General features: G+C 62.0%; 1 protein-coding gene across 1 annotated transcript in view; it reads left to right on the forward strand.

Moving 5' to 3' along the window:
• The window catches only part of mettl17 (methyltransferase like 17), a 13,743-nt gene extending 3,866 nt beyond the window's left edge, over positions 1-9,877 (forward strand). The window contains exons 4-11 of the mRNA XM_060821359.1: positions 266-354; positions 1,758-1,828; positions 2,267-2,374; positions 5,242-5,310; positions 6,111-6,149; positions 6,263-6,355; positions 7,525-7,709; positions 9,722-9,877. Coding sequence (XP_060677342.1) covers positions 266-354; positions 1,758-1,828; positions 2,267-2,374; positions 5,242-5,310; positions 6,111-6,149; positions 6,263-6,355; positions 7,525-7,709; positions 9,722-9,851 — 784 coding nt within the window. The 3' untranslated portion in view covers positions 9,852-9,877. The remainder of the gene's footprint in view (positions 1-265; positions 355-1,757; positions 1,829-2,266; positions 2,375-5,241; positions 5,311-6,110; positions 6,150-6,262; positions 6,356-7,524; positions 7,710-9,721) is intronic.
• Positions 9,878-11,530: the final 1,653 nt, after the last annotated feature.

Consider the following 11,530-nt stretch of genomic DNA (forward strand, 5'->3'; position numbering starts at 1 on the left):
TGTGTGTGTCCCTCACCGCGGTGAGTGTGTGTGTGTCCCTCACCGCGGTGAGTGTGTGTGTGTCCCTCACGGCTGTGTGTGTGAGTGTCCCTCACCGCGGTGAGTGTGTGTGTGAGTGTCCCTCACCGCGGTGAGTGTGTGTGTGAGTGTCCCTCACCGCGGTGAGTGTGTGTGTGAGTGTCCCTCAACCGCGGTGTGTGTGTGTGTGGGATGTGTGTCCCTCCCTGACCCCTCTGTGTGTGTGTCCCTCTCCCCCCAGGGTGAGCCGTGCTGCCTGGGGAGACTCTCTGAGGGAGTACCTGTGTGTGGACCCCTCTGCGGCGATGCACCAGATCGCGGAGTTCCTGATGAGAGGTGAGACCTTCCTCATTACCCACCTCTGGCCCGGGTGGGCGTCGCCGTCCGGGACCCCTGTGCGTAGCCCCCATCCTGCCCCATACCCACGTCCCTAATTACCCCGGGGAGGGGGGGCGGCGATCTCTCTGGGCACGGCGAGGGTCAGAGCCTGGGTCTGGAGTCACATGGAGCAGCCCGGGAGGAGACGGGGGAGAGAGTTACCCTGTCCCTGTTTCTGCCCTCCCCCCCCCCCCCCCCCCCCCCAGCGAAGAGGAGCAGGTAGGAAGGTTCGGCGTCGAGCATGGGAGTCAGGGCGCGGTTTTCCTTTTGGTGAGGTACGGAGCGGACGCAGACCCTTCGGCCCATCCCGACCCTGATATCCCTATCCTAACCCAGTCCCCGTTTGCCAGCCCCTTGGCCCATTCCCCTCCAATCCCTTCCTATCCCTGTCCCCATCCACCTTTTCAACGCTGTCACTGTACCAGCCCCCACCACTTCCTCTGGCAGCTCATTCCACACACGCACCACCCTCTGGGTGAGAAAGTTACCCCCTCAGCTCCCTTTCCCCTCTCACCCTAAACCTACCCCCCTCTAGTTCTGGACTCCCCCCCCCCCCCACCCCAGGGGGAAAAGACCTTGTCTATTTACCCCTATCCCTGCCCCCTCATGGTTTTATAAACCAGGTCACCCCCTCAGCCTCCGACGCTCCAGGAAAAACAGCCCCAGCCTCTCCCTGTAGCTCAAACCCTCCCACATCCTTGTAAATCTTTCCTGAACCCTTTCACAACATCTTTCTGATAGGAAGGAGACCAGAATTGCACGCGATATCCCAACAGTGGCCCTAACCAATGTCCTGTCCAGCCGCAACATGACCCCCCCAACCCCTGTACTCAATACTCTGACCAATAAAGGAAAGCATACCAAACGCCTCCTTCACTATCCTATCTACCTGTGACTCTACTTTCAAGGAGCTATGACCCTGCACTCCAAGGTCTCTTTGATCAGCAACACTCCCCAGGACCTTACCATTAAGCGGATATGTCCTGCTAGGAACTGCGTTCCCAGAATGCAGCCCCTGGCGTTTATCTGAACGCAGGTCTTCCCTCAGAGCCCCGCGGGCGTGACGTGAGATTCGGAAATGCGGGGGGAGGAGCTGCCGCTGCGCGCGACTCCCGCAGGGGGCTGGTTTTCCGTCGGCCCTCAGTGACTGGGTGCGGAGAATCTCCGACGCTGACCTAACTCCCTCCGAGTTCACTCCTTCAGAACAGCAGGAGGGCATTCAGCCCCTCTCCCTCCTCCCCAGCCTGTCTCACGGGAACAGCAGGAGGGCATATTCTGCCCCCCACAGACCTTGGCAGACCGTCCCCAGGGTTGACTCTGACCACCTTGTTGTGTCTTTTTGTCTCCCCCGACCCTGCCAGGAGGGAGCGACGCAGACACGGAGCACATCAGGGGGGTGTACCTCAGGCAGTACCTCCCTGTCTCGCCAAAGGTTCGTATCCGGGGTTACCCGCGAATGGGGGGAGGGGGGAGAGCCCACACTGTGTAAAACACACACCCCAGTCCCTGTCACTCCGGGTCACTGACTGGGGGTCTCTCTCGCTCTCTCCCTCTCTGTGTCTGTCTCTCTCACTGTCTCTCATGCTCTCGTTCGTCTGTGTGTCTCTGTCTCTCTCTCTCTCTCTCTCTCCCCCCTCTGTCTCTCTTGTGCACGCACTCTTTTGCCCCTTCCCTATCTTCCCCCCTCTCCTCCTCCTCCCCCCCTCTCCTCCTCCTCCCCCCCTCTCCTCCCCCCCTCTCCTCCTCCCCCCTCCTCCTCCCCCCCTCTCCTCCTCCTCCCCCCCCTCCTCCTCCCCTCCCCCCCCCCCCCCCCCTTCCCCCCCCCTCCCCCTGTCTCACTCAGTCCCTGCCCCTCTCTCGCCCCCTGCAGGTGAGCTATGACCTGGTGATATCAGCGTACTCTCTCTCTGAGCTGCCTTCTCTCGCCGATCGGCTGTGTGCGGTGGAGACCCTGTGGAGGAAAACCGACAGCTTCCTGGTGAGCTCCCCCCTCCCCTTCCCCCGCCTGGGCTGGGGGAGGTGGGGGTGGGGTCGGGTGAGAGGGTTTGTCTTCAGCGACTGCACCGGGGGTAGGTCCTGAGCAGCCCCCTCCCTCCCTCCCTCGATCCCTGACTCCCCTCTCCATCTCTCTCTGCCTCCATCTCCCTCTCGCCCAGTCTCCCCCCTCCTCCCCTCCCTCCTCCCCCGTCCCTCGAGCTTGCGGGTGAGGGGCTGCAGTGTTTGATGGAACGGAGGGGCTGGGGGGGGTTCTCTTCCGGTCTCCCCGCTGTGGGAAGGGTGTTGTGAAACTGGAGAGGGTGAGACCACCGTTCAGCCCCTCTCATCCTGCTCTGTCCATCGATCAGCTCACGGCTGTACCTTCTCCCCCCCCCCCCCGGACCCTGGGCTGCTACCCCGCGCACTGACCTGACCCCTTTGTGTTCAAAATAAAGCCACGTTAGCTTTGGAAATGTTCACCGACGTAGCGTCAATCCCTGGGGCAAGGGATTCCTCAGATTTACACTCCCCGCGGGGAACTGGAATTGAGTCAATTGTCACGTACGCAGTGAAGTGCTTTATCTTGTGAGCGATCGGAGTTAAGTTGCGTCGATAAGTAAAGAATAGGTCGACAGCAGCAAAAGCAACTACACGGGGACAGGCGGACGTTCAGGGTTTGTGAGTCCATTCGGTATTCGGACAGCAGCAGGGTAGAAACTGTTCCGAAACCAGCTGGGAGGGGTGCCTGAGTGTGTGTGTGTGTGTGCGCGCGCCTGAGTGTGTGTGTGTGCGCGCCTGAGTGTGTGTGTGTGCGCGCCTGAGTGTGTGTGTGTGTGCGCGCCTGAGTGTGTGTGTGTGTGCGCGCCTGAGTGTGTGTGTGTGCGCGCGCGCCTGAGTGTGTGTGTGCGCGCGCGCCTGAGTGTGTGTGTGCGCGCGCGCCTGAGTGTGTGTGTGTGCGCGCGCCTGAGTGTGTGTGTGTGCGCGCGCCTGAGTGTGTGTGTGTGCGCGCGCGCGCCTGAGTGTGTGTGTGTGTGCGCGCGCCTGAGTGTGTGTGCGCGCGCCTGAGTGTGTGTGCGCGCGCCTGAGTGTGTGTGTGTGTGTGCGCGCGCCTGAGTGTGTGTGTGTGTGTGTGTGTGTGTGTGTGCGCGCCTGAGTGTGTGTGTGTGCGCGCGCCTGAGTGTGTGTGTGTGCGCGCGCCTGAGTGTGTGTGTGTGTGTGCGCGCCTGAGTGTGTGTGTGTGTGTGCGCGCCTGAGTGTGTGTGTGTGTGTGCGCGCCTGAGTGTGTGTGTGTGTGCGCGCGCCTGAGTGTGTGTGTGTGCGCGCGCCTGAGTGTGTGTGTGTGCGCGCGCCTGAGTGTGTGTGTGTGTGTGCGCGCCTGAGTGTGTGTGTGTGTGTGCGCGCCTGAGTGTGTGTGTGTGTGTGCGCGCCTGAGTGTGTGTGTGTGTGTGCGCGCCTGAGTGTGTGTGTGTGTGTGCGCGCCCTGAGTGTGTGTGTGTGTGTGCGCGCGCCTGAGTGTGTGTGTGTGCGCGCGCCTGAGTGTGTGTGTGTGTGCGCGCGCCTGAGTGTGTGTGTGCGCGCGCGCCTGAGTGTGTGTGTGCGCGCGCGCCTGAGTGTGTGTGTGTGCGCGCGCGCGCGCGTGTGTGTGTGCCTGTGAGGGTGAGGGTGTGCCTGTGTGTGTGTGGGTGTGCCTGTGTGTGTGTGGGTGTGCCTGTGTGTGTGTGTGTGCCTGAGTGCGGGTGTGCGTGTGGGCTTCTGTACCTTCTCCCGCACGGGCGGGGTTGGAGAAAAACGCCGCCCGGGTGGGACGGAGCTGTGAGGGAAGGCTCAGAAAGCAGCCCGGCCCAGCCCAGAGGCACCTCAGCCCCACTGGAGTGGGCCCAGCGTTTTCTCCCTTCATCCACCTAACCCCCCCCCACACACACACACACACACACACACACACACACACACACACACACACACACACACACACCTCCCCGGGTCCACTCCCAGCTGCGATGAGCACTCGCTGAAACACGTCCCACTTGCTGACCACCGCAGCCAGTGCCCTCTTCCCCCCCAGACCCGGGTAAAAGAACCACCCTCCAATCGCCGTGAACGTACGGGGGTTTGCTCCCTGGGGGAAGGCCGCTCTGACTGTCCCAGCACCGCCCCTTGCTCAGGGCGGGAGAGGGTTTCAGCGGGAGGCTGTGACAGGCCGGGGCTGTTTTTCCCCGGAGCGTCAGAGGCTGGGGGGTGGGGAGGGGGGGGGTGACCTTTTCGTGGTTTACAAAATCGCGAGGGGGGGGGGGGGACACGGAGAGGGTGAAGAGACGAGGCCTTTTCTTCACCACCCCTCGCTGGGTTAGGGGGAGGACAAAATCAAGTGGGACCTAAGGGTCTGGTTCTGCGCTGGACGTGTCTACGCCCCCCCTCTCCCTGCACGGTAAGGGGGTGGTGAGTCGGTGGATTTGACCGATGTAACCGAGGGGGGTGACCGGGACAGGGCGCGATCGATTCTCGGAAGTGAAGGGACAGGAATTGGGGTGATTTCCGTTTCCCTCCGCTGTTGATTTGTTGGTTTTGTTTTGTCTCCCTACGCGCCTTCTCTCTCTCTCTCTCTCTCTCTCTCTCTGTCTCTCTCTCGTTCCTCGACCCTCCACAAACTACCTCCCCTCCTGCCCCCTCCCGAAACGTCCACTCCTGTACCACCTCTGTACCCCACGCTCTGTTGCTGTACCCGTCACGGGGCTCCTTTCTCCCCTCCTCCCCTCCCCCCCCTCCTCGCTTTCTCACCCCACCCCCTTTGCCCCCAACTCCGCCACCCACCCACCAACCTCCCTCGTTCCCTCCTGATGACCCTTCCCCCTCCCCCTCCCCGCTCTGCAGGTCCTGATCGAGAACGGAACCAGGGAGGGACACCAGATACTGATGGAGGCGAGAGAGGCCGTGCTGAAGGTGAGTGCAGGGGAACCTGACTTCGCACTGACCCCCACTCGCTCCCTCACCACGCACCGTACCCTGTAATATTTTATATCCCCCGTCGGGACCCTCCTTAACCCCCTCTGTCCCTGTTTAATATTTTATATCCTCCGTCGGGACCCTCCTTAACCCCCTCCGTCCCTGTTTAATATTTTATATCCCCCGTCGGGACCCTCCTTAACCCCCTCCGTCCCTGTTTAATATTTTATATCGACCGTCGGGACCCTCCTTAACCCCCTCCGTCCCTGTTTAATATTTTATATCCCCCGTCGGGACCCTCCTTAACCCCCTCCGTCCCTGTTTAATATTTTATATCCCCCGTCGGGACCCTCCTTAACCCCCTCCGTCCCTGTTTAATATTTTATATCCCCCGTCGGGACCCTCCTTAACCCCCTCCGTCCCTGTTTAATATTTTATATCCCCCGTCGGGACCCTCCTTAACCCCCTCCGTCCCTGTTTAATATTTTATATCCCCCGTCGGGACCCTCCTTAACCCCCTCCATCCCTGTTTAATATTTTATATCCCCCGTCAGGACCCTCCTTAACCCCCTCCGTCCCTGTTTAATATTTTATATCCCCCGTCAGGACCCTCCTTAACCCCCTCCGTCCCTGTTTAATATTTTATATCCCCGTCGGGACCCTCCTTAACCCCCTCCGTCCCTGTTTAATATCAAATGCTAATTGTGTCACTTTATTTCTCCCCCCCTCTCTACCCCCGCTCCCCACCCCACTCCCCTTCCTTCCCACTCCCCTCTCTCCCCTCCCCTCCTTCACAGGCCAAAGGTGAAGAGTCCTCGGGTCATGTTTTTGCTCCGGTGAGTTCCCTCGGTCCCTCTCCAATTCCCCCTCCCTGGCGTTGTAATCCCTGACGGCTGGGTGCAGCGTCTGCCTGCTCCCTCTCCTGACAAACGTCTCTCTCTCTCTCCAGTGTCCTCATGACGGCGTCTGCCCCAAGCTGACAGCAGCGGTGCCCGCGCCCTGCAACTTCACCCAGGCCTACCACCCGCTGCCCTTCCCCTGGGTGAGTGTCTGCGCTGGGGCCTGAGCCGTTAGGCCCCAAAAGCCTGCGGCCTACTTTTGGCGCCTCGCGTCAGGGGGAGCCGGGGCTGCCCTTGCCGAGGGAGGAGGGGTGGGCTGTGGGGTGCGGGTTGGCAAGTATTTCCCCCTCCCGGTCCGCGGGTGTCCAATCACATCTGTCCCGCTCGGTCTCTCTCCCCAACGCTGGGAGGTCAGCTCCGCCATTTTGTTTCCCGAGCCATGTGGGCGTCGCTGGTTCGGCCTAGCGTTTACCCCTCCAACCCTCCCCAGACACTGCTTGAGAGAAGGTGAGGGGGAGGGGGTGAGGATTGTGGTGAGCTGTGGGGTAGACCCACGATGTCCCTCAGGGAGAGGGGGGCAATCCCAGGATTCTGACCCCAGGAAGGACCGGCCGATAGATTCCGGGACGGGGAGTTGGGGAGAGGGGAGGGGGGTGGTGTGCCCCGTGTATCTGCTGCTCCCCTCCCCCTTCTAGATGGTAGAGGGGTGTGGGGGGGGGTTTGGGAAGGTGCTGTCTGAGGAGCCCCTCGGTGAGGTTCTGCAGTGGGTCTTGTAGACGGTACACACTGCTGCGACTGAGCGTCGGGGGGTGGAGGGAGGGAGCGGGGGGTTTGTGGGTGTGGGTCCAATCGAGCAGGGGGTGAGGAGGGGGCTGCTTTGTCCCTGGGCGGTGTGGAGTTTCTCAAGTATTGTCGGAGCTGCCCCCATCCAGGGGTAAGTGGGGAGTATTCCCTCCCCCCTCCTGGCCTGTACCTCGTAGATGGTGGGACAGGGCTTTGGGGGGAGAGTCAGGAGGGGAGTGACTCGCTGCAGGATTCCCAGCCTCTGACCCTGCTCTTGTAGCCGCTGGGTTTATACGGGGCTGGGGGTCCATGTTCAGTTTCTGGTCAATGGGAACACCCTGGGGAGAGGGAGGTAGGGGGAGGGGGGATTCAGTGACGGTAACACCATTGAACGTCAAGGGGGCGATGGTTAGATTCTCTCTCAATGGGAACCCCCAGGATGTTGATAGTGGGGGGAGGGGGATTCAGTGACAGTAATGCCACTGACCGTCACGGGGGGGGCGATGGTGAGCGCGTGCGTGTGTTGTGCGCTGTGTTATTGTAACCTGCCTTTCCCATCTTTGTCCTCCCTCCTCCCCGCGTGCGGAAGAACGGGGGGGTGAAGCTGGAAAGGTTCTCCTACGTGATCCTGCGCCGGGGTCGGGCCGGGGAGACGCAGAGCTGGCCCAGGGTGATCCAGCCGGTGCTGTGCCGGACGCGCCACGCCCACGTCCACCTCTGCACTGCCGACGGGACTCTGTGCCACACCGTGCTGACCGCCCGCAGGAGCGGCAGGTAAACGGGGGAGGGAGGGAGGGAGGGAGACTATGGGGAAGTGGGGGGGAAACGACACTTCCCCCACCCCCCTCACGCGCCTGTCCGTTCCTCCCCCTCTCTCACACACACACACACACACACACACACACTCCTCCCCCCGTCTCGCTCCCCCCCCCCGTCTCGCTCTCCCCCCCCCCCCCCCATCTCGCTCTCTCCCCCCCCCGTCTCTCGCTCCCCCCCCCAGTCTCGTTCCCCCCCCCAGTCTCGCTCCCCCCCCCCTCCTTGCTCTCCCCCCCCCCGTCTCGCTCTCCCCCCCCACTGTCTCGCTCTCCCCCCACCACTGTCTCGCTCTCCCCCCCCCACTGTCTCGCTCTCCCCCCCCCCCACTGTCTCGCTCTCCCCCCCCCCCCACCCCCCCCCCCTGTCTCGCTCTCCCCCCCACTTCTCCTCTCCCCCCCCCACTGTCTCGCTCTCCCCCTCCACTGTCTCGCTCTCCCCCCCCACTGTCTCGCTCTCCCCCCCCCCCCACTGTCTCGCTCTCTCCCCCCCCCACAGTCTCGCTCTCTCCCCCCCCCACAGTCTCGCTCTCTCCCCCCCCCCACAGTCTCGCTCTCCCCCCCCACAGTCTCGCTCTCCCCCCCCCCCCACAGTCTCGCTCTCCCCCCCCCACTGTCTCTCGCTCCCCCCCCGTCTCGCTCTCCCCCCCCACTGTCTCGCTCTCTCCCCCCCCGTCTCGCTCTCCCCCCCCCACCTCCCCAGACTCCCTGATGAGAAAGGCGAACTGTGTTCCTGTCATGGCCACCAGGGTCAGTCAGCCCCCGGACTCCTATCGTATCCAGGGCCACTCGGAGCGCCGCGCGTTCCCGAGAGGCGCGTTGGCCCCCCTCCCCAACCCCCCTCAGGCGGAGCCTAAAGCCCGAACCCCGGCCTCCCTCCGCTGGGCTCCTCATCCTGCTTTCCCAGCGCACGTCGCCGTGCTCTGGCCCACATCTGTTGGAGCTTTCAATACCACCCGGTCAGGGGCCCAGCCCCTCGGAGCACTCTGCGCTCATTCGGACCCTCCCCACCCACCCACCCACCGTGACGGATGGGGGGCTCCTTCAAGGGGCTTCCCCGCAGCCCCACCCCACCACTGGATTGCGTCGGGGAGCGGGTCACGAAACAACGGTTGCCGTTTGTTCAACCCCACCCCCTTCTGGCACCGACTGAGGTTACCCTGAAGAGATCTCCTCCTTAACCTCTTCACACACACACCCCACTCCCCTCCCACCCACCCACCCACCCCCGTCCCCCCAGTCCCTGGCACCGACTGAGGTTACCCTGAAGAGATTTCCTCCTCAGTCTCTTCACACCCCCCCCCCATCTCTGGCACCAACTGAGGTTACCCTGAAGAGATCCCCTCAACCTCTTCGCTCCCTAACCCTCGGAACCAGCTGAGGTTACTCTGAAGTATTCTCCTTTTCACCCTGGCGCCGACTGAGGGTACCCTGAAGGGCTCTCCCCCTCGACCCGGCATTGACTAAAGTTACCTGAAGGGCTCCCTCCTCCCTCACTCACTCCCCTGCGCCCCCACATCCGTCCCTGGTGCCAACTGAGGTTACCCTGAAGGGCTCTCCTCTCCCCGACTCTCGGTGCCGACTGACGTTACCCTGAAGGGCTCTCCTCCTCAACGTCGCCGGCCAGAGGCGTGGAGACCCTCGGGTGAAACTCCTGGCCCATCAGCTGCTCTCCCTCCGTCCCTCTACCAAGGGAGAGCAGCCCCCGGCGATTTTGACTCTTCATCCTCCTCTCCCCCCACCCCACCCATCAGCGTAGCCGAACCCGCCATTTTCTCATGGCATCTTGCTGTCCGCTCCCAGTCCATGCTCTCTCCCTCCATCCTCTCCCCCGACCCTGCTCGCCTCCGCCTGCGAAGTCCTTTTCAGGGGGAGGGGTGTGTGGGAGGAAGTAGGAGGTGCTACAGCAATGCAGGTTCCTTATCTATCTATCTATCTGTCTGTCTCTCTCTCCCCACCCCCTGGACACTGCAGGGACCTATACCGCTGCGCCCGGAACAGCACCTGGGGTGACCGGCTCCCCATGCCCCACCCACCGCCCGAGGGTCAAGACGGGGCGGGACAGGCAGAGGATAGCACGGCGGAGACGGGCAGAGCAGACTAGCTGCGACCGTGCCGGGGGAGCGGGAGGGGAGGGGAGGACATTCGGGGTTGGGGGTGGCTGCGTTTAGGGGTGAAGTGGGGGGGGGGGATACAATTCCATCTCCGATCCTCCCCAGCGATGACCTCTGCATCCCGAGGGGAGGTGATTCCGTACCTCCTCCGCCCGGACTGTGGAGGGTTGGAGGTCGAACCCTCGGAGCGTGGCCTCGTACAGTAGTAGTTCCCCGTGTGGACGCGTTGGACCAGGTTTTCCCCCCTGAGGGTCCCCACGCCTCTGGCCAGCGACGTGGAGGAGGAGAGCCCTTCAGGGTAACGTCAGTCGGCACCGAGAGTCGGGGAGTGAAGAGGGAGAGGAGAGCCCTTCAGGGTAACCTCAGTCGGCACCGAGAGTCGGGGAGTGAAGAGGGAGAGGAGAGCCCTTCAGGGTAACCTCAGTCGGCGCCAGGTGAAGAGTTCGAGTTCTTGTGGAATCTAATCTAATCTTTTTTTCTTGTCAAAAGAAAAAGACAAACCCCCTCCACTGCGCTGGGGTCTACGCTCCGGGGGGGGTCTATTGCAAAGAGTGGGCAAACCCAGCCTTCCTGGCGCCCTGGTTCTGGAACGTTCCCTTCTACATGTGCCGATGGCGGGAAACGATACCGGGGTGGGGGCGGGGTCAGGCCCTGAGTTGGTATTTTTTTCCCCACGTGGAGTCACGCGGCACAGAAACGGATCCTTTGGCCCAACCTGTCCAGAATCTCACTCCCCCCTCCTCGATCTAAGCCCCGTCCCACATCCCTCCAAACCTCTCCACTCTCCCATGTCTTCCAAGTGTTCCTGCTTCCTCCAGCCACCAACCGCCCCCTGTGTTTTCGTGTCTCTTTGAAATCTTCCCTCCCTCTTGCCTTTAGAAATGTGGCCCCCCACCCCTCAGGAACAGACACCCGCCACCGTGCCCCCCCCCCCCCTCGCGATGTTATAAAACCTCTCTGAGGTCCACCCCTCGGCCTCCTACCCTCCTCCCCCCCCCCAGTAGCAGAGCCAGCCTCGCAGCTCGAACCCTCTCCAGTTCCCCGGCAACGTTCCTCCCTCCCCCCCTCCCCCGGTAAATACCTTCCGAACCCCTCTCCGGCTTTTAACCGTACCCTTCCTGTCACGGGGCGGTCGGCCCCGGACAGGGTCCTCCAGGCAGAAGCCTCTCCGACCCGGCGTCGCCAGCTCCCCCCCGAAGTCTGGGCGGCGAAGGTGAGCGTGTTCGACGCCGCCTTGACCCTCCCCACCCCTCCCCCTCGCCTGTGACCACCAACTGTGCCGTGTTAGATACGTGCACCCGCTCGCTGCCAGTTCTGCCCAGGGTCCTGGACGTCGCAAAGATGCCGTTGTGAAATGGGGAGCGATCTGGCAGCGGGATCGTGCTGTGCAGCGGTGGTCAACGTATGGTTACCCCACGAAATGAGGGATTTACGATGCGCGCCCGCCTCTCTGAATGCGTTTCTTTTTATTCTGCGTTATTTATACAGTCGATGTAGAATTCGTTCTATATATATATATATATATGCACGGAGATCACACGGTGTTAATAGTCTTTATTATATTAATACAGAAGACGCAGAGAGTTAGGCCCCTGTGTTGGCAACGGTTTCTTCCTAAATGGTTATTTTTATCTTGATTTTTATTTATTGTATTTTTTATCCCCCCCCC

Source organism: Hemiscyllium ocellatum (genome assembly GCF_020745735.1).
Source record: "Hemiscyllium ocellatum isolate sHemOce1 chromosome 27 unlocalized genomic scaffold, sHemOce1.pat.X.cur. SUPER_27_unloc_1, whole genome shotgun sequence".
NCBI lineage: Eukaryota > Metazoa > Chordata > Chondrichthyes > Orectolobiformes > Hemiscylliidae > Hemiscyllium > Hemiscyllium ocellatum.